Source organism: Plectropomus leopardus, chromosome 18 (genome assembly GCF_008729295.1).
Source record: "Plectropomus leopardus isolate mb chromosome 18, YSFRI_Pleo_2.0, whole genome shotgun sequence".
NCBI classification, from domain to species: domain Eukaryota; kingdom Metazoa; phylum Chordata; class Actinopteri; order Perciformes; family Serranidae; genus Plectropomus; species Plectropomus leopardus.
Window position 1 is genome coordinate 26,412,638 of NC_056480.1, and position 22,700 is coordinate 26,435,337.

General features: G+C 37.9%; 1 protein-coding gene across 1 annotated transcript in view; it reads left to right on the forward strand.

Moving 5' to 3' along the window:
* LOC121958193 (hippocalcin-like protein 1) overlaps positions 1–22,700 on the forward strand; it is a 51,440-nt gene that overhangs the window by 24,769 nt on the left and 3,971 nt on the right. Inside the window, exons 2-3 of the mRNA XM_042507066.1 lie at positions 16,406–16,574; positions 20,243–20,567. Of these exons, the coding sequence (XP_042363000.1) occupies positions 16,479–16,574; positions 20,243–20,567 (421 nt within the window). The 5' untranslated portion in view covers positions 16,406–16,478. The remainder of the gene's footprint in view (positions 1–16,405; positions 16,575–20,242; positions 20,568–22,700) is intronic.

Consider the following 22,700-nt stretch of genomic DNA (forward strand, 5'->3'; position numbering starts at 1 on the left):
ACCTGTCAGAAGGTGAATTTGTGTCAGTTACATGTCTGGCTGGTGGGTGGAAGTTAATAAGACTTCCAGCCAATGTTGAAGAGTCCAAGTCTTGTGTTGACTGCTGCTGGGTAACAGATTGTGTTTTGGTCCTTTTTTCATGCCATAAGATTTTCTACTATAAGCCAAACCCTAGATCAGATTTGTTTTATTGAGCACATGACATAACCATGCAATCTTAAACAGACTGGGATTTCTTCTCTTAACCCTTTCAAACCTGGGTCGAAATTACTTTTCTTGTACTGCTTTAGACATCTCCCATGAGTATTTAAACCTTTAGAATTGGTGTGATTTCTTTAAAACACATAAGGAAAAAAGCAATGAGCAATTCGGTAAGAAATGTTTTATACATTGAAAAAGATAGGGTTTTTTAAAATAGATTTAGAAATTTATTTTGAAAGCAAAAATGTATAGAGAAAAAAAAGAAAAAAGCTATGAAAAAAATATTTAGAATTATCATAATTACATATTTAAAATTATGTTACAGATTTTTTAAAATCATTGTAAAGCACCTTTATTTTGAATCTTTTTTTTTTTTTTTTTTACTTTATTTTCTTTTTTTAAACAAATTTTCAGGTTATTTTCTTGTACTTTGAACAAGCTTCTTTCTGCTTCTTGACATTTTCTTGACATTTTGAAAGAAATCAAGCTGATTTGCTCAGGCTTCAAAGAGTTTGATACCTGAGCAAATTGTTTCTTCATAAAACATGGGTGGGTAATGGGCAACAAAAAAAAACATGAAAAAAAGAAATGAGTAAAAACTTACAAGAAAATTACATGAAAAAGCAAAAAAAAAAAAAAAGATTAATAAAGAAGGGAAAGAAAAATTATTTCAAGAAAGAGTAAAAAAAAATCCTGTAAGATAATTTTGTAGTCATAATAATGTTACAGACCCCCCCTCCACCACCACCTCCTTTTACTATTTTTTTAACAGTTTGTGGGGCATTTCTTGTCAAGTTGCTCACCGTGTTTAGGTTTAAGAGGTTTGAATGCTAGTGAAGAAAAGTGACGTCGTTCCAGGTCTTAAGCAAAAATATTTAATATTTGATGGTTCCAGTTTCTCAGATGTGAAGGTAGGTAAAATAAATGTCTTTGGGTTTTAGACTGTTGGCTTGGTACAAATGTAGGACGTTTTGGGTCTTGGATATTGTGATGGGCATTTACTGTTTTCTGATGTTTCATACACATAACAGTTGATGGAGTAAAGGATAAACAGTCGAAGCTGTTGAATATTTTCATCCAGCGTGCACTTGGAATAAGTATCAGAATTTTTGCATGTTCATAAGTGGAGAACGCATATTTGGGCAGACAGGAAATAGTAAAATCCTTTTGCAGTTCTCTGAATTTGATTATGATAATCTCTGAAGGATGTTTTTTTTAGTAGTTTTTTCACCATTGGATCCATCAAAGAAAGTTATCCCCCAACTGTCCTCTCTGTCTGTCTGTTTTTCTGTCTGTCTCTCATCCTCACCATCTGAAGTCAATACCACATAAGCCTTTTAAGCCTTTGCCTTCTGCACTTATGTGACCTTAAATGTTACTTCATCACATTCTCATCTCGTCTCCTCCTCTCAGTGCTTACAGAGTCATCAGCGGCTGGATCTTTTATACATCAGTTATTTTAATGAAAGAAGGAAGACCACAAGTGTGTGTGTGAATACACGTGTACGTGTGCGCTCCCTCTTTGACAGAGAGTTATTATCTGGATTTGGACATGCTCTGATAACTCGGAGTGCAGGCGGAGAGAGAGCTCCACACTGAGGACCAGTCCTCATTCTTATTTTTAACCACTCCATTAATGTCTTTTCCTTCATCAACCCTTCCTCTCCTCGCCCTTTTCTACTTCTTTTTTCACCATGAAGATGGGAACTCATGAATTTTGAGACATGATGAGTTGGTTGGTATTGATCAGCAGCATCTAGCAGACTAGCAATGGCAGTGAGGGTGCAATATGATGCCAGCAAGGGATGATGGGAGATGTAGTCTTCTAGACAGTTTGTGTTTGTTATTAATACCTTGAATAACATTCAATAATTTTGTATTAACCAGAAGGTGAGGAGATGAAAATACTGAGAACTTTTTAGTCTGGCTGTTATGTATTGTCTTATTTTCACTGCATAATGGTTTTTATAAAGTCTCTGAAAATTCTGTGGGAAACACTGTATTCTATTTTTTTGAAGGTCCATTTTTGCTCATTTCTATTTTGTTCTTGTTTTTGTTTCTTCAATCAAACTGTAAAATAAATAAAATAATAATATCCCATAAAATAAAAAAAATATTAATTTGATTGATTGATTGAACAATGGATCACATGGCTACATTTATGTTAAATGAGTCACTTATTGTAATAAAACCGCAGAGAATTATTACCCGACTCTGCAGATCCACTCAGCTCTGAGCATCATCAGCTCATTGTTTTGGTTTTATGGCAGAGTCCTGCATCAGTGTTTTTACAGCGTGTTGTTTACAGCTTAAAGAGATAGTTGGGGTCTTATGGAGTGGGGTTGTATGAGGTACTCCAAAGTCAGTGTATTACATACAGTAGATGTCAGTTGTGCATACTCTGAGTTTGGTGAAGTAGGCTGGAGTTCAACGCAGAAGCATAGCATTATACAACTGGGGAGGGGTTAGCAACATAAAGTATTTTAGCCACCTAAAAAAAAAGAAAAAAAAATTCAGTTTAACCCTTTGAGACCTGGAGTGCCATCACTTTTCTTGCTGCTTTCAGATGACTCTCACAAGTATTAAAGCCTTTAAAACACTGAGCAAGTTGTTGCGATTTCTTTCAAAAGCATTGGAAACAGGCAACAAGCAAGTTGGTAAGAAATGTTCCACAAATTGCAAGAAATTAGTAGTTTAGAAAAATATTTTTAAGAAATGTGTAGGGGAAAACAGCTATGGAAAAAGAATTCAGGTAATTTTCTTGTACTTATATATTTTTTTTCCATTTTTGGGGGGTCAGTTCTTCTTTTCTTCTTACTCTAAGACAGGAACTTCTAACCCTTAACTAAAGTCTTTATATCACTCTCTTCAAAGCCAGACTCCATTGAGAAAAAAACAGGACTTTATCTCGCTGAATGCAGGAGTTGCTGGTCTACCGCTGCCTATTTTGGTTAGTTTGCTTGTGTTATTGTGAAAAGGTTAGTTTGAATTCACCAAAGTCACATAATAATACAAACCAACTAACTGATCAAGGCAGAGGTAAACCAGCAGCTCCTGTGTTCAGCCAGCTAAAATAACAGTTTTTCTCAATGGAGTCAGGTTGCTCTGGGGGGAACATAGATAAGTAACTCCATCAAAATGTGCTCTATTTTCGGTGAAAACACTTTCAATATAGTGTACACTTAGACTGATATTGATTTTATTTACGTGGGATCTTTTTGGTGGCTGAAATACACTTTGCTGCCATCCCCATCTATAGTAGTAGGTAGCTTCCATGTTGGCACACTTGGCGTGCCCAGATATTAACTGTATGTAATACGCTGACTATGGATAAGTACCCCGCACAACCACACTTCAAATATCCAAACTATCCATTTAAAGATAATGTTTTGGCCCATTATTATTACCTTGCAGGTTTAAAAGCTTTCTCTTCATTTGCATTCATGAGCTAATTTGCCCTTTGGAGGAACTATCATAAAAATGCTATTCCAGTAGTTGAGTCTTGAGGCAATGATGGCGTGGGTCTGAGTTTCAGCAGCAGAGAAGGGAATGGCATGGGCATAGATGTCGAAAAGAAAGGCACTTTTGATAATGAAATTTGTTTGATGTTAAAATGAGAAGTTAATGTCATAAATCACTGCATGGTGGCAGATGTGAGGTGAGTGGAGCTGTCGATGGTCAGTCAGAAGTGGTGTGCTGGTGGTGATCATGTGCGATTTGTCACAGGTCAGTCTGAGGATGTTTATTTTTTGCTGAAACAATTTGTCAACTGATTGACAATAATCAGCAACAATTTTAATAATCTATTCATTGCAAAATCACTTTTAAAACATTAATAACTAAATTATCTGCCTCCGGTTGCTTATGTGTGAATATTTGCTTGTTGACACCTCTGAAACAAAGCATTTGAAGATTTCCCCTCAGGCTTTAGGACGTTGTGATGGAAACCACCTTGGTTACTTTTGTTAGTAATGTAGTAAGTACGTCTACTGTTCCAACAATCACCAGCTCTGGTATAGTCAAAATAACTCCTTTCAGGGCACCCGGTGGCTGAGTGGATAGAGCGGGTGCCCTATGTATGCAGGCTGTGTCCTCGCCACAGTGGGCGCAGGTTTGAGTCCGGCCTCAGCCCTTTGCTGCATGTCATCCCCTCTCTCTCTCCTTTCACACTTAACCTGTCCTATGGAATAAAGACATAAAAAGCCCCAAAAATAACCTATACAAAAATGAAAAATAAAGCCTTTATCAGATCAAGCAACAAAAAATCAAGCCAGATGTAAAAAACATGCCAGTATTCCTTCTAAACATGCCATTATTCTCATATTCACTCATCATGAAACTTACGACATTCAAACTCGACAGCAACAAAACAAAACTCATGTAAACCATCTTGGGTACTCTTGCTAATAATCTTGTTAGTAAGTCCACTGTTCCAACAATCACCACCTCTAGTTAGATCAAAATAAATCTTCAAGTGAAAAACATGCCAATATTCCCCACAGTCTCCCTCTGCTGCTGTCGGCCGCCGGTTGTTTACAGTCCTGTAACTTCTCCCTCCACCACTAGGTATCACGAGGTCTTTCAGCTCAGCTGCCTGTTCCATCAGTAGAGACCGGAGACTGAGCTTTGGTGGTGTGTGCTGTGCACTACATACAGTGAGTTTAAAAGAAAGAGAAGTGCCTTTATGACAATATTGAAAAACATACCATCAGGGTTTCTAAATGCCCTGATATTGCGTAATACCATGACACTGCCCAAGCCAAATATCGTACTGTTCTCTGAGGACTGATTGGTGAAAGTGGGGACCATGACAACAGATAATGTTCCAGGATAAACAGGAGCAGAGCAAACACTGAGCCATAAAGGAATTTGCTGTTCGTTAGATGCCTCTTTAGTTAGCAATGTCACAGCTATCTGTTCGACCCTGAATGCGCCAACAAAGGTTTTTCAAAACAGTCACTTCTCGGAACTTCAATACCACAGTCTTTTTCACCTACACAATGCACCTCTCACTGCATCTTCAACATGAGTCATCATCATCAGTGAAAAAGAAAGAGGAAAAAAAATAGACTCCAAACCTTCAGAGAGAGAGAGAAGGCTGACAATCTGGGGCTATCACGACAGGTCAACGGGAGGAAAGTTCCAGGAGAAGAAAAGCAAATTGTTGGGCAGAAATTACGGGTAATTGCAGGGAGAGATAAAAACACAAAGAGCGGGAGGGGTGAGAAAAAGAAAGAAAAGAAATATGGATGAAAGGTATGAACAGCCCGGCATCTCAGGTGGCCTTTTAGATTGCTGCGCTTTGAGAGGACGCAACGGGAGGCTGAAAACACTCAAGTGAAGAAAAAAGAAATCAATGGTGCTTGTCATTTTTTTGATCTATCGTTTTTTTCACATGGCAACGGCTCTGTCGGCTTTATTCTAGTGCCGCATACCACTTCAACAACCCCTCCCTTCGTTGTCTATCCTCCCTTCTCTTTCCTCTGCCTCGCTCTATCCCTCTTCCTCCCTAATGACTGAGCTGTTGGCAGGCGATATGAAGGCCGCATTTTCTTGTCTTATAAGCACATTAAACAGTGAAGAAAAAGACTGGCTCTCTAAAATGTTAAATTGGACTTTGGACTTATCTTTTCTCTAACTCTCTGACTTTCTCTCTTTCACATTTTTCTTGCCTCTTTTCCACTTTCCCTCTCTTCCATCTCAGTCTGTTCTCCACCACTTTCTTACTCCTTTAATTTATAGCAGCAAAAGTTGGGCTGACGTGCTATAACAGGCCTTTTATTAAAAAAGTTGTTATGGGCTAGCCAGTGTCACCAGAGTCATCCACCTCTGATGATGACGGTACCTCCCTGACCACAGCTAGTCAATTTACTTTTAATATTTTTTATTTCACATGGTTGCCTGGAGAAATCACTGCAGCCTGGTGTGGGAGGATTTCACTCAACAGTCTGTAAAATCTGCAGTGAAACCTGCTTCGATCCTCCTTAAGGAGCAGCTATCCTAACTCAAAGAATTAAATTAATTTTAGTGTCCACTGATGTGCTATAAGGTGCTTCTGAGGGGGTTTGTGGCAATAAAATGGCCTGATAAAAAAAAATCCAATTATAATGTTGGCACCAAATATCAGCTACTGGCAGCTTAAATGAAGAATAAATTCAGAATCAGCCCTCAAAGGTTTTATTTGAAAGTTTTCACCATGTCACAGCCAACTTTGTGCCCTCGCGTATTATCATTACAAGTCACAGACCCAGAGTCTGTTCTCTGAAAGATAAAGCTTTTTCAAAAGGTTTAATAACGCAGTATTACTGATGTTTTACTGTTGTTACTACAGTTTTACTGATGTTCTAGAGAAATATTCTGAGTCATCAAAAATTCTATCAGGGTGAAATAAAATCACCAAAATTTTAATTTTCTGCACAATTAAAAAGAAAGTTATCACATTTCCCAACTCTGCTTCCTAATCCAAGCATAGTCACCTCATATTAAATATCACAATAAGAGTAGTAATATACAAAAAACAAAGGGTTACATAAGGACAGCATAAGGCAAGTTATCTAAAAAATGTAATCAATAATTCATTATATATCATTCAAAAAGCAGTTAGGGGAGTAACAATTGTAAAAAGGAGCAATTGTAACACCTTAAATTGCACCAACCAGGAGTGAGACAGAACCATGAAACTCATTATGGACATGGTCAATGCCTGCCTCATTGATGTCTCATTCTTGATATGATTGATTAGACTAATTAAAGTGGAATTAATTGATCAATGAATATTAAAATGTTTTAACTATATATATGTTCTTTGATGTTTACTGTTGTCCTTGGTATTTAAATGAAGTGATTAAGTGTGTTGTTTCCATGGGCTGTATAAATAATGGCCGAGCTACCTTGATGTCATCCACTGGATGTGGACTTTTGTTTTGAAGCCTGTGGAATTCTAGACATTGCCATCTTTGTTTTTTGAAGCCAGGAGTAACCTTTTTTGGGCAGGAGGTTGGAGCAAAGGGTGGCTCTAACTTAGACTTTAGTTTTTACAGCTTGTAAAAACAATTGACGATTGTCAACAAGCAGCACAAGCACAAAATAGCCAAATAGCTCAACAGTTTTTACACCTCCCCGCCGGCAGTGGCTGTGGCCAGAGGCAATTTGTTTTCGGGTTGTCCATCCCATCTTGTGAATGCAGTATCTCAAGAAAGCCTTAAGGATTTTCTTCAAATTTCGTACAAGCAGTCCCTGCGACCTTACAAAACATGTGTTTGTCCATAACTCAATCATTTGTATGTAGCTTAATTATGAAAAAAAATTACACAAATGTCTTATAGGATACAGTGATGAAGTGATGACATTTTGTAAAGGTCAACTTCACTGTGGCATCATGATGTTCTGCAAAAAAAACTAAATATTTTGCCCCCAGTCTCCCCTACTCAGTAATTTGTTTCTTGTTAAATTGCTCGTTACTCGGCCCACACAAAAGGTGCCCTTAAAAATACTTTCTGTATTTAACATGAACACAAATAGAAAACAAGACATTATGGTTTAACAAGCAGTGAGTTTATGTTTTTACTGTCTTGTATTTACTGACCGTTAACAGCTAGCTTAACTTTAGCTCAATGTTAGTCCCTAAATCCTGTCACCTTTACCCTCCAACTAAACCAGCTATTTACCAGAAATTAAAGTTAGCATACCAGCTAATGTAAGATAACTTATATTGTATTTCTTATCTTTTAGTAGAGGCTGAACACGTCCAGCCCCAAGCTAATAAAATTCAAGATTCCTGGTATGACAGCATACAAGCTAATTCCCAAGCTGTCAAACTAACAGGATATTATTTAAATTTAATGACTGAATTTCAAATTATAATCTCTCATTAACTGCACTTAAACATATATATATGTATATATATCAATAATCGCATTGCTAAGTAATGGGTTACAGCCCAACACTTCAGGTTTTCATCTTTTCTTGAATGAGAGAGATAGAGCAATTTGGCAAACAAAACCCTGTGCAGTAGTCTAAACATTTTAGGTATTTGAAAGATTGTCAGTGATTTCTTTCATTAAAATGGTTTCTCTCTGTGAGTCAAATATAATGGTGAAACACCCTGTTGTCAGACATATATCCCTCACATAAGAGTTTAGGCGAAAGACTTTTTACAACCTGATATCACTCTTTGTCTCTGTGTGGAAGCACCTCTTGTCCTTATTTCCTCTCACCTTCCCTCCTTTTTTCTCTGTCTTTGGTGTTACATCATTTGCCTGCATGTCTTTGTCTCCCTCCTCTCCCTTCTTTCTCCTCAGTGCAGGAATCATCAGCCCAGAGGTTGGTGACCCGCTTAGTAGCTCTAGAACAGATGTTCAAGGGGCAGAGTCCACGTATGTGTGTGTGTGTGTGTGTGTGTGTTCAGCGTGTGTGTGCGCGCGCCGACTTACAACAGGGCTGGACAACAGCAGCTAACAAGCAGTGGGCACTTAGACTGGAGAGATGGATTAGTGATTCGTGCCTCAGGATGGAGGGATAAACGATAGAGGGATGGTACGAAGGGATTGGAAGTAGGGTTTGGGTTTTGGGGGCCACAGCGGGGATTAAAAGCCAGTGAGGACAGAATCATTTTTACTTTCTGTATAGACCCGCAGGGAAGAGCGTGGTGAGCTGTCACAGGTCACAGCTGGGTTGAAAAAGGGGAAAAAAAAAACTAAGGGGAGGGAGAGAGTGGTTTGTAAAGGTCAGCGTGTTAGAATAGGACTGTTGTGGAGAGTGATTTGGTCTCCGGGGGCTTTGTTAAGACCTGTAGACAGCTGTCAGATGATTTAACACCTTCCTCTTGCAGCCATGCTGGAGGTCCCATGGAAACTAATTGTGTTTCTTATCAACCTACCGCAACTCAATCTTCAGAAAAAATGTTGTACATTTCTGCAAACCATGGACAAGTTTGTACATCATTATATAGCAGATCTACTTAAGTTTTTTTTACGCACCAACAACTTTGTGGTTCTGTTTAGGCAAAAAAATGACTTTCTGGTGACGCTTTGCCAGAAGGGAATACACTTAAGTCTCTGTAAAAAACAACATCCCTAGTAGAAAAACACTGCAAGCCATTTATAAAACAGTCAGCAGTTGCCTAAAAAACATCCATGTAGAGTGCTTCCCAAGTTGAATTCAACAAACAGCACCAACCTACACTCCATGGTTTGTGCAGTGAACAGACTATTCATTAACTCAAGATTGACCAACACATTACCTGAAAAACAGGTTTATCTCAGCTAGGGCTGGGGCAACGCGTTGACTTAATCTGGGCATCGACGCGTCGCACCGTTTCACACAGCGCGCCTCATGAGAGCATGAGCAGCGCCGAGCTCGTTGTTTTTGTTTCGGCGCTCAAGTTAGAGCGTGCACACTGCTGGCCTGAGCATCTGAGCTGCGTGTCAGCTGCAGAACATCTAGAGAAACGGTGCCTCGCCGTTTTTTACGTGTGACGCTCATGTTTGTTGACTCTATAGCACTTTATACTGCAGTTTAAAGTCTCTCTCTGTCACAGAGATGAGGAAATACAATGATGTTTGTTTTACCTCAACTTTCTTGCTTCCCTTTCAAAACAAAAGCTATCTGACTGTGTCTCTGTGGACAGAATGCCATCAGTTACACTGATACAATGCATTTTATTTTGAAACATTTACAGGATGGGGTTGTCAGCTGTGCAGGAGCTTGTATAACTTTATAAATGAGTGGAATATGTGCTTATAAATATGAAAATACAGCACTCATATCAGCAGGCAGCGGTATGCCTGAAGGCCCAGTTAAGGCTGGTCTATTTTGATGCAGAAAGAATGTACTAGTTATAATTATTTCTGTTAGAGAAAAGTTATAGTGTTATTCAAATTGCACTAATTTTACTGTAAGATGTGTAATACTGTAAGTTAGTGTAATGTTTTGTTGGACTGCTAGATTTGAGGTTTGTTACTGTAACACAGAGTAACTGTTTTGTTACTCCTTCTAAAAGTGACTTGAATTTTACATTGTTTTATTTATTTTGCTGTTGGTTTGCTAAATGTAGATTGTACTACATTCCTTTTACTTGAATGGAACAAGCTCTTGCATCAATTTTATTTTGGAGAGAGTTTATATCATACTGTAAAACACAGATTACCAGTTAACACAGGGCTAATTTTTGTTGGGGAATAATGTCACAAATGTCTAATATGATAAAATGGTGAAGTGATAACATTATATAGCCTATTCAAAAGGTCAAAAGTCAACTTCACTGTGAAATAATAATATTCTGCAGAAACACTTTGCTCAGTGCCATATCTCAGGAGCACAACAGGAGACATTTGGTCAGATACTGAATTGGTGACTCTTATCTTGAAGCTGCGCTGATTATATCACTCGTCTATGCTGCTACATAAAGATATGTGTCTGTGGCATCCATGTTTTCACTGATATGGATGTAAACTTTAAGTGCACTGTAAGACTTCTTTGCGGAGGTAAACAACTGTGAGGCAATAATTCTAGTCCACTATATGTTTGGGTCAAATTAGTAAATAGTAAATAAGTAATCATGTTAGCTTGTTAGCTAGCAAGTCATCAACAGAGTTCAAAATCGCTTAATTACATACTGCATACTAACATTCTACATACTGTATATTACATACTGTATACTGCATACTAACACAGTGCATACTAACATACTACATACTAACAAACAAACATAGTGCATACTACATACTGCATACTAACATACTGCATACTAGCGAGGCGCCATCGTCTCAGTGGAACTGGACTGTGAATTAAGAGCTGTAATAAAACACCAGAAGCAGCAGAGACACGCAGCAGAACGTCAGGCCCATTAAAAGTGAAACTAAACCGTTTATTCTGCTGGGCCTACAACCCTTTTTCACTTACAAAAATCTGCATATACCTCTCATCTTTCAGTCTGATCAGCTGTAAACGTATGAACTGATCAGTTATCCACCTCAAGAGTTCCATTCAACTGCAAAGGACTCTGTCTGCTGCGCTGCATTCATGGACCCGCAGAAACATCGGCTATTAGAGTGACACCAAAGGTAGCAGTCCAACCCCCCCATCAGTGTAAAACACTGTACTCCATACTAGATACTTCATACTAACATACTGCATACTACAGAGCGCAAATGTAAATCAGCATTACTTTTTCCACTCAATGCAACATTTTGTAGTATTATTTTACGATATATTAAAATAATTAAATATTTTTGTGTTAAATAGCTTTTAGAGTACATATATATGCAAGCTCCTGTACCAAACCCTCATTATGACACATAGTTCATTTGTGGATGAAGTACTTAGTACTTTCTTTGACTTTCTATTTTTTCATTCTTTATTCTCTTTTGCTGCAAGCCAATTAGGGTGATGGTTTGCTGTGTACTCTGTCTGTGTGTCATCAGGAAGCATTAGCTCCTTCAATTAGAGAATCTTTATCTCTCCAATTAAATCTCATCCTCTCTTCCAAGCTTTTCTTCTTATTCACCCCTAACCCACATCTGTACACACACACACACACACACACACACCACACACACACACACACACACACACACACACACACACACACACACACACATACAGGCTGCTTGCTGGTTGTGTTCTCCAATTGGACCGTGTGGGCGTCTATTATTAATCTCTTCAGGTACTAAAAAGTGTGTGCGTCAATGCGTGTATGACGGGTGTGTTTTCCAAACACTCATCTGAAACACAGCGGTGCACTGAGCCTGTTGTCTGCCTGCTCAACTAAAACACACAAATTACTGTTTTAAAGCAAGACCTACTCATTTCACATATATAGTTCTCGAGTGCTGCAGACACCACTCAAACACTCCTGGAGGAGAAATTAATTTGTGTCTGCCTTTGTCCTTCGATTGTGTATGGGGATTAAGGACGACTGAGCTGCGCTGGGTGGTGTACCAATTTTGCCACATTAACGGTAAACTAAATCGGCAGATTTTCACATGTGAAAAAGTAATTTGTCAAACACAATTGTAGAATGACAAAGAGATGTGTGCTGTCAATTTAACCTTTTAAAACCTGCAAACTGGGTTGATTTTGTTTTCAAAAACATGGAAGGGTAACAAGCAACTTAACATGTAATGGCCAAAAAATAGCAAGAAATTAGTAAAAAAGAAAGTAACAGGAAAATAAGTAAAGTAAAATAATAATAATAATTTTAAATTTTAATTAATCAATTAATTAATTATTAATAATAACAATAACAATAATAATAAACAAGAAAATGCCAAGAAAGTGCTAGAAAAGTTAGATGATTTTTGTTTTGTCTGTAACATAATTTAAAATATATAATTAAAACAATTCTAAATATAGCTTTTATAGACATTTTTCCTTGTTTTTTGATAATACCTAATAATCCATCATAGCTAATTTTCTGTTTTATTTTACTGTTTTTTTTTCTGCAAATTTTTGGGTTTTTTTTTCTTTCTCTTCATTTTCATTTTATTCATTTATTTTATTTTTTTGTGCGGTTTGCGGGATATTTCTTGCCAAGTTGTTCAATATGTTTTGTTTTGAAATCAAACCATTTCAGAGGCTTAAATAATTGTGAAAGTCACCTGAATGCAGCACAGGAAAACTTATGTTGATCCAGGTGTGAAAACGTTTAGAGGAAAGAAATATAATGATAGGAACCACCATTTTTTGTTTTTTGAGAGGAAAAAGAGACATTCAAGCTTTTTTAACAATTGTACCAAGACAGTCTGGATAAGAACTGCATTTTTATGCCAAATGGCAAAAGGCCATTATATTATTTCCTAATCCGAATTCCTAAGTGTGCAGTCCCCAAACACAGAGGAGGAAATCATAATTGATGGCTACAGTTCTCCCTTCAGTCGCCTGGGAATTAGCTACAAGCATTACTGTCAGTGTACTAGCCTTTCATCTATTGCCCAGATGAAGGACTTAATATGAGTCTGATTTTATTAACTAAGCAAAGAGATAATCAGACGTGTGGTTTTGCCTCTGTGTTTTGAAGCTCTCGCCAGGCAGCGATAAAGACCTGTGACACGCACACGGTCCGCCTCACATGCATACTACTGTTTGACTTTTTCGAGTTCGTACAAACAAACCAGGCCTGTGCTCATTCTCACACACACAAAGTGGTTGTGGTAATTACCTAGCATGACTGAGGAGAGATCGGAGTTCTGAGAAGTCGGCCAAGTCTTATCGGAGGCGTTCAAGCCCCAGTGATGCTGTAGTTCAAATCACCATCCACACTCATGCACACATGCACAGAAGCTACTGCTTTGAAGGTGGAACACAGGCTAATTAGCCATCTAGTACAAGGTGGCAATGTTAACAAGCACAAGTTTGTTATTATTTTTCTCTGCATGCACTATGATCCCACTAAAATAAAGTAAATTAATCATTGATTCACCCCTGGAAACACACCTAACACCTAACTGTTTACACAAAGTTCCAAAATGTGTTCAGATGAACACTAATGACATTTTACAAACAGTACTCAGGTATTAACACCTCAAATAAGGATTATATGCATGGTTTAAAGTGTTATGCTGCCTTGACGTGCTCCTCTGCAATATTATATTTACTGTATTTACAAGTTACGAGCACATGAACAAAGTCATAATAACGAGTTGGAAATTGGGGAATTTTGATAATACCCGAGTTGCTGAGTTGTGATGTTTGCGTCACAAGGCTAGTGTAAATGGCGAAAGGCATAGAAACAGTGTCAACAATTGACGGTAAAAATGTATTATTTTGTTCCTAGTAGCTGTCATTTACTTTTATGTAGTTGCACATTTAGTATATGCATCTATTTGTAATTTTTCCCTGAGACATGCAACCAAACACTCTCTGGCACTGATGCGTCTCTGAGGTTGCTTTTGTCTTTCCTGACGTCCTCTTTTAGCATCACCACAATGTCAGCAAACTAATGTTGACTCATATTAAAATATGAATAAAACTTGCCTTCAAAAAACAACAGCTCTTGAAATAGAGTGTTTGATTTTCCCAATTATTGTCGTCTTTGAAGAATTTGGTGAGGGTATTTTGAATTTGTATTTTATATTTTGTATGTTATTTAGTATTCTCCTAGTTTTCTGTTTGTTTCTCCTCACTCTCCTCACAGCATTCAGCAGCTCATCAACATCCATTTGGGTAGAGTGCATAGCGTGTGCTCTGCACCACTGTTTACAGAACATTATCATTCATCAGTGTGGATGCTCTCATTGTTATCAGTATAGTTATGGTTACAGTTATAGTGCTTGATGTGGACAGCCCTTTGACCATGTTAGCTTGTTAGCTAGCAAGCTATCGGCTGTGTTCAAAATCGCATACTAACATACTGCACACTCAGTACTGCATAGAGGCTAGTAAACTAAGATTTAACAATACCATTACTAGCAGACTGTTTACATAACTCAGATTCAATAGGTATTCTCTGGATTTTATTGACTGTATTGATTTGATTTTATTGTCATTTATTTGCATCATTAAAAACTGCAACAGAAAACAGGCCAACAAGAATGCAAAACAGGGTGCTGAAGACGTTAGAACCCCAAATGGGCTTATAGAAATACCTCACTGAAGGTAATACTATAATCACAAGTAATACATTTAATAACAATACTTTGAACCAATAAAATAAAATGTACTTATCAGAGAAACTGAACATACTTTTCCTAACTGTCATGGTTATGGTACCTAACCGTTGTTGCCATGACAGCGACTTGTGTAAGGATGGTACCCACTTTTCACTCAAAGCAGCAATGGCCTTAATTACATGTAAAACTTAATAATATCTACATGGGTGAGTTGTATAATTTCACCATGAAAATTAGCTACAGAGACCAACAACACTATTGTACCAAGCTGCTAACATGTTCATTTCTGCTGTAAAGTCTAATAATGCTGAGACAGTTTGTTAATTTATTGATGCTGTAGGTCCTTTTTAACTTGCAATTTCACAGACCATTATTTCAACAACTTTACCATAAAAATGAAACATATGCTATTATCCTGTAATTGCTACATGTGGATTTTAGATCCTGAAAAAAATGATGATAGTTTTGTAATTCAGGTGTAAATTCAATCTCAACAATAAAATAACTAATAGATAAATTAATGGTCTGTAATACATTACTATACTTTAATGGATTATTCGAACAGTTTAAAAAACATTATCTTTTACATTACATTACATAAATGCTTTAATGTGTACCTTAAAAAGACTTCTTTTTTTCATTCAGTTACAAAGGGTATTTTTAAAGGAGTCTAAGGGAATTTAAAATGGAAAAGCCCTTTAAAATTGACCAAAAATTATCATTGTTTGCATTTTCACTGTAAGTTAAAAAATCAAGACATTAAGGCATTTTGGGGTAAAAATTAAGGGATTGTTTTCATAATTTTTAATGCTGAGTGTGTTTTATCCTTTAATAACCCCTTAAAGCATGCACGTTGCTTCTCTGAAATCGTGTTTTGTCAGGCAGGATGAGCTGAGATGCAGATTAGGAGATCTGGGCACACACACCACACACCACACACACACACACACACACACACACACACACACACACACACACACACACCACAGCTGATTTGACACACAAACACACAGCTGGCCAGATAAACCCATAAATGTGATCAGTGGGCTAGCGCTTGACGTCACAGGGGTGCATTTGGGATTATTTAATGTTTTGCGAATGTGATGCAGCAGTTTGGAGACTTGTGGCGTTGCATAAGATCTCGTGTGAAGGGGATTAAGACACAATACTGTGACAAGGCTCGCTTTGATTTCATTTTTTTAAAAACTGAATTGTGTGAGTGGACAAAATCATGTTGCTGGTTTGTCGACATCTTGTAAGGAAACTGCCTTATGGTATTTTTCTGTTGTTTGCTTGGTCATTTAATTTGCACAAACTCAACCTCTGTGTATTGCAGCTGGACTGTAATCAAGAAAGCATTTTTTAAAATTTGTTTTAAAGGCCTTTTTCACCTGTCACCGCTGTGTAGTCTTGCTTTAAGAATCCTCCTATCTCATTTTTCTTGTTTTTTTATCTGCTGACGGCCACTGGGTGACTCCAGTAGCGTGCCACTGTTTGCTGACCAACTGCATTTCACTTCTCATTTGTCACAGGAGGTCATCCTCCCGGTTGCTTAATTGTTGCTGACCTCCTGTTTCTTTGTCTCTGATTGACAGGTGGGAAAAGCGGCCTGGCTAGTGCTGTAGTCGCTATTGTTGTCAAGGAAACCAAGAGTCCTGTCCCGTTGCCATGGGGAAACAGAACAGCAAGCTGCGGCCAGAGATGCTGCAGGACCTCCGGGAGAATACCGAGTTCTCCGACCATGAGCTGCAGGAGTGGTACAAGGTAGGATATGTACATACATGTACATAATACCTATAAACTACTGTACATACTGTAAACACAGGCTGGACTTTAATATTACAAATTAAGAAGTGGAAAGAAACTTATAGCAAACCGAAACTCTTTTTGTTTTGTTGCCCTGTTTATGATGACCTGAGAAATGTATTTTTTACTAAAATTTCTAAATTTGCCGATTTCTTTTGGTTGGATGAAAATAAAAAACTTGAGTTGTGCTTCACCTTTTTTCTTGCAATTTTTTTTTCTTGCACAAACTTGGGAAGGATGGCAGAATATTTTGTTTTAGACAGAGCTGTATAATTATCTGTGTTCTCTGTAATGAAATTAAATGTTCTGAATAATTTGACTGCTGCAGTTTTGGTGTCCTATAAACCCTTCCTGTGTTTAAAAAAAAAAAAGCCAATTTGCCCTGGTTTCAAAGGGTTAAATAAATATGTTAATTGTATTTCCATCTTTGCTGAGAAAGTTTTGTGTGAGAGGAATTAAAAGCACATCTTATATAGATGCCTGTCCCAAATATAAACCTGTTGAGCTCTGTGATTTAAGCAAATAACAGCCCAGGCTAATGAAGTTTTACGGTAGGCTAGCAGCTATACTTTGCAGATTTTCATGTAAAGTATATGATCATTGTATAAAATATGATGCATTCTTATAGATTTCAAACAGTTTATAAAGCAGTTGAATATTAGCTCCACCTTGATCTACCTGAACATCAAAATGCTGCTTACACATTATTGCAACAGTAATATTGTCAAATAATAAAATATGCATAATTTCAAAGCCCTTTCAAAAAAAATGAAAGGGCTATAAGAATGATTATATTTGTTATACAATATAAGCACACACTGAAATATGCACACACAATTAGGCTTATTTATACACATTACCAAACGTGTTGGATTTGCCCTTGGGGATGTGTCACCTAGGCTATTTTATTTGCAGAGTTCAGAGGTCACAGAGAAAATGATCAGAAGCATTGATAATGCTGTGACAGTCAAAGTTCACAAATGTGACAACAAGCAGGTGAGAGCAGAGCAGCTGCCCATGTCTGCTGAAATGACCACAGACTTCTCAGGTATTTTTGGTATTAGTAAAGAGATGCAAAAGTTTTCAACAAACAACACCATGTCCTGAAAACGGGCCAGCTACAGCGTTTACCCACTTAAGTCCACACACACAATGAAACAAGTGCTCAGCAGCAACCTGATGCCCAAATAATGAAAAGCTTTGAACAAAATGGGGCACGGCGGCCCAACAGATACCCCAAATCGCACTGAAAAAACACTTGTACTCACCTATATGAATGCTTCTGTCTCTGACTGGTTAGACCTGAAATACAGAATTATAACGGTTAACTAATGCTAGGAGCAGCTAGCATCTTTCAGGCTATTAGTTAGCTTAACATAATAATTCAAAAACTGGCTAGCCACCTGGTAGAGACATTAATGTATTAGCAGCCCACAACTTAGCCTACATAATACATGTATGTTTTGTCTTAAAATTTATATATAACACAACAGCCAAATGTTACAATTATTAAGACCATTGTTATCTAGCTTGCTGCTACCGTTAGCTTACCTGCTCCATGATGGTGACACACACTGCAAGGGGCTTGTCCATGCGCTGGCGACTGTCTTGTAAAAAACAACATTCAGTTTAGAGAGCTGTGCAACCTTCTCCTCCTGTTCTTTTCTTGCAACCACTTTTGTGTTTGAATGGCCCTGACTGCTCGCTAGGTGTCCTTAGCTCATCAGTGTTGACAGATTTTCCGCGTCACCAGCTGCAGTCTCACGGTCTCAAATAGCGACTGGACGTCAACATGCAGTCATTACCCAGCAATCATCACTGCATCTGTATATGATAAAACAATACCAAAGAAAATAATAAATATTCATTTGTTTGTTTGTTGTTTTTAATAGTACGTTATTAGTTTTCATGGTTTATTCAAGGAAGCTTATAATTTTGGTATAGTTTGGTTGGTATCATAGACTGTATTTGGTACCGACTTTTACTTTGGCACCATGATAAAGATAGAATTGCATTTTTATGGGTATAAATATCAAGTGTATGCATTACAAACTTTAGAAAAATAGGAAATTTTAGAACTTCTCATCTCTTTTCCTTAATTTTTTTAATTTTTTTTTTTTTTTTTTTTTTTTTTTTTCATCGAGTGATGCCATTTTGTGATATGGTCCTCTACAACAGTTGCATTACATGGACTACTTATACTTAAGTCCCTGGTCATGAACATATTAGTAAACAGGTGTCTTTTTAGTCTTTAGCCAAAATGAGCAGCAGTGTGGCTGCCCTAACCTGTTAACATGGGCACCAAAATAAAAAACAATAGATTCCACAATGCACATGCGCTGCTCATGCAAGCAAAGTGGCCTGGGCTTAAATGTTATCAGACTGAACGGATCAAATCCTGATAGTTAAACAAGTCACTTTCTGGGGAGATTGACAGTCAGAAAAATGTATCCACAGATTTACAGACATCCCTTTTTTAATGTAAGTCAATAGAGAAAAAGTATTTTTCGACCCTAAGGCATCAATAGACAGACCCTGACAGTGTAATGATTCTTTTGGCCACCATGTAAAATGTTCTACAAAGCCTGTCAGTGTTCCTGGGGGCTTGGTACAGTCATGTTTTAACACTAATCAGTGTTATGACAGCAGCCTTGAATGTGATAATGTTTGTCTCAGTTTTAAGCAGGGCACCATCAGCTCCCAGTCTGTTAAGCCTTGCCATGATGAGGATTCCACAGTGACCTCGACCGCAAGACTGATCTCCTCTTGTGTGAATGGATAGTGTGTTTGTGCGGTGTCTATATGGCTTTATGCATGGATTAAACATATGGAACAGCTGTGCAAGCTGTCCTGAATAAGAGCTGTACATGTTAAACCGTCACCCCCTCTAACCTGTCACTTAAGCCTCCCTGACCCCGGGTCTGTTCACGCTGTCAGTGGTCATGATGGCTGCTTTCAGAAGATTAGGAGATCCAGGATGATGGAGAAGTCATACTGAATCTTGAAGTGCCTGAGTTCTCTAAAAAGTTCTCCAGCTTGCCGTTTGGGAGATTTTATTGGCAATAAATCCAAGAAAAGTTGTGATGCCTTTTTTAGAAAATGTCAAAGACACAGGCAATGAAAAAGAGTTTTACTAGGAACAGAACTGTGTTGACTTTCCACCTTTGCTCATGAGAATATTAGATATGAGGATCAAGAAGAAATTCCAGCCTTTACATCTGGACAATGACTTTCTCACCTCTCTGGTCAATCTTATAGGCCTTTTTAAAAAAAGACCTTTATTTCCGCTGAACAAAGGCCGAGACTGACCTGACTTTTACTTCCCTTTTCTTCTGAGGCATAATGCTGCTTTATTAAATGTGAATCCTTGAAAAGAAGAGAGAACTGCTTTCAACTATCTAAGATCAAGCACCTTTCAAAAAAGTACTTCTTCAATCTGTTCACAATCAAGCATCACATGAATGATTTACTAGTCGAAGTTTGGTTGCAGAAATGAGATTCCTGATTGTTACAACTGGCTATGAAAGGTTTTTATTTGGGTCTGCTGATGTAAAACTTGTGTTGTAGAGATGTATTTAATTGTCCTCACGTGATTTATGGTCATCCTTGTCTCGTCTCGTCCTTAGGGTTTCTTGAAGGATTGCCCCAGCGGAACCCTGAATGTGGAGGAGTTCAAGAAAATCTACGCCAATTTCTTTCCTTATGGTGATGCCTCCAAGTTCGCTGAACATGTCTTCCGAACGTTCGACACCAACGGCGATGGGACGATAGACTTCCGGGAGTTCATCATCGCCCTGAGCGTGACATCACGGGGCAAACTGGAGCAGAAGCTGAAATGGGCCTTCAGTATGTATGACCTGGATGGAAACGGGTACATCAGTCGCGAGGAGATGCTGGAGATTGTGCAGGTGAGCAAGTTGGGGGAAAAACATGAGTTGAAAAGGATGTGGGGTATTTTTCATTTCTGAAAAGGTTTGTTTGTTGTCGCTGTGCATTCTCTGGCCTCAGGTGGCACTCCCAGAATTTTTCATAGGGACAACTGAAAATCTTGGCGTGGCACGAAAAACAAAAAGCCAAAACTGAATTTTAGGGGCTCGATTTTGCTGTTGAAGTATAAAGGCTAGTTGAAAAGTATATCAATATGAGAGTTAAAGGATCACCGACTGGTATGCTCAAATAGGCTGGTTGTCCTTTTCTTAAAAAAAAAAAACAGCTTTCATTTGAAAGAGAACATTGAAAGGAACAAAACATTTGCAAACAAACCCTCTTCAGTTTAGTAGAGACTCCTGGGTATCCATAGCACCCATTTTCATTTAGACAGGGCCCTCCCTCACCAAAATTTGCCTTAATTTTGAAGTGTTATTTTAGCCCCTTTACAGACATGCCAGCATGGCATGGTTGGTAGCAATAAATGCCATAAAAGACAATTAAACCAAAAATTTAAAATACTTTATTTTTCCCCTTACCTGTCGTAATATCTATTAATCTAGATAGTTTTGATGTGAGTTGCCAAGTGTTGGAGATACGTTGGCTACTGCTAGCTCACCTAGCTCCACTGAGCTAGCTAGTTACATCTCATCTGAGGAGGATGCCATTAAAGTTTGCATCTCACATTTACACAAGCCTCTTTAAGTTGTCGATATTGACACTTAAAGAGGCTTGCCACCGCGGGTGCTAAAAGTAAACTTCTAAACAAAAAGGCAATATAGTGCCATAAATACTTAGTTTACAAGCCCTCACCAATGTAACCGATGACATCATTTGAGTTACTTTCTCAGAGGGAATTTTTACATGCTGAGTCATACTCCTCATTATACACAAGTTGTACTTGATGTCTAAGTCAGCAGACTTCCCCTTTAAAGATAGACTGGATTTCCTTTGAGATTAATACAGAAGGCACAAATCTCTAACAAGAAGATCTAAAATATCAGTCACAAGGGGATTTTTTTTTTTAAATGAAACATGTGTATAGTGGCAGGAGATCCCCAAATAATCTCACAAATCTCTTGGTTAGCAAACTTAGCTGTCCTTTTATTAAAAAAAAAAAAAAGAATTTTGCAATAACAGGAATGGACAGAGCTCTTTTACACTTAATTATGTAATGTAATACAAGTATGTGCAAAGAGGCTCAAGCACCAATGTGCAAAGACTCTAAAAGGCATACTTGTAATGTGCTGACTGCAACATTAGCACAGTCAACAGTTTGCATTAAGGCTGTTAAGCACACTGCTACATTAGTACTGTATGTAATCCCGTCACTCTTTAAGAGAAGACAAAGAGAGCCTCATATGTCGACACTGGATGGAAGATCTCGCTGTGTGTTCTGTGTGTGTTTGTGGTGTGTGTGCTGCTGGGTTCTCATAGATTAGCGAGTTAAATATAACCAGGAGTTTATCCCTGAGTGTGCAGAATACTGGGATTATCCTCCAGCTAATTGAGGTTACGCACCACTGGATGAGAGAGGAGGGGCCCATTGTGTCATTGTACACCGAGAGAGAGAGACTGTCCTTATAGAGGAGGTCAGATTTGTTTTTACACAACATTATCCGACAAAAAAAAACATATCCCCACACTAATCAAATGACATGGAGACATGTCTTTGACGTAACCCTTCAAAACCTACAGCAACATCACTTTGCTTGTGATGCTCTCAGATGCCTTTCACAAGTATTTAACTGTTTGAAACAAGGGTGCCTGCTAGCTCACCTGGTGAGACAGGCACCCCATGTACAGAGGCTGTGGTGCATGACATTCCCCCTCTCTCTTCTCCTCTCACACTTAATGTTATTTTAAAAAGTTAAACTTGAAACTTGAGACTTTTGGTGCAATTTCTTACAAAAAACATGGGGAAAAATGGCAATATGCAACGTGGCAAGAAATGATCCACAAATGGCAAAAAATTAGTAGATTTAGAATTAAAAAAAAAAAANACTTAATGTTATTTTAAAAAGTTAAACTTGAAACTTGAGACTTTTGGTGCAATTTCTTACAAAAAACATGGGGAAAAATGGCAATATGCAACGTGGCAAGAAATGATCCACAAATGGCAAAAAATTAGTAGATTTAGAATTAAAAAAAAAAAAA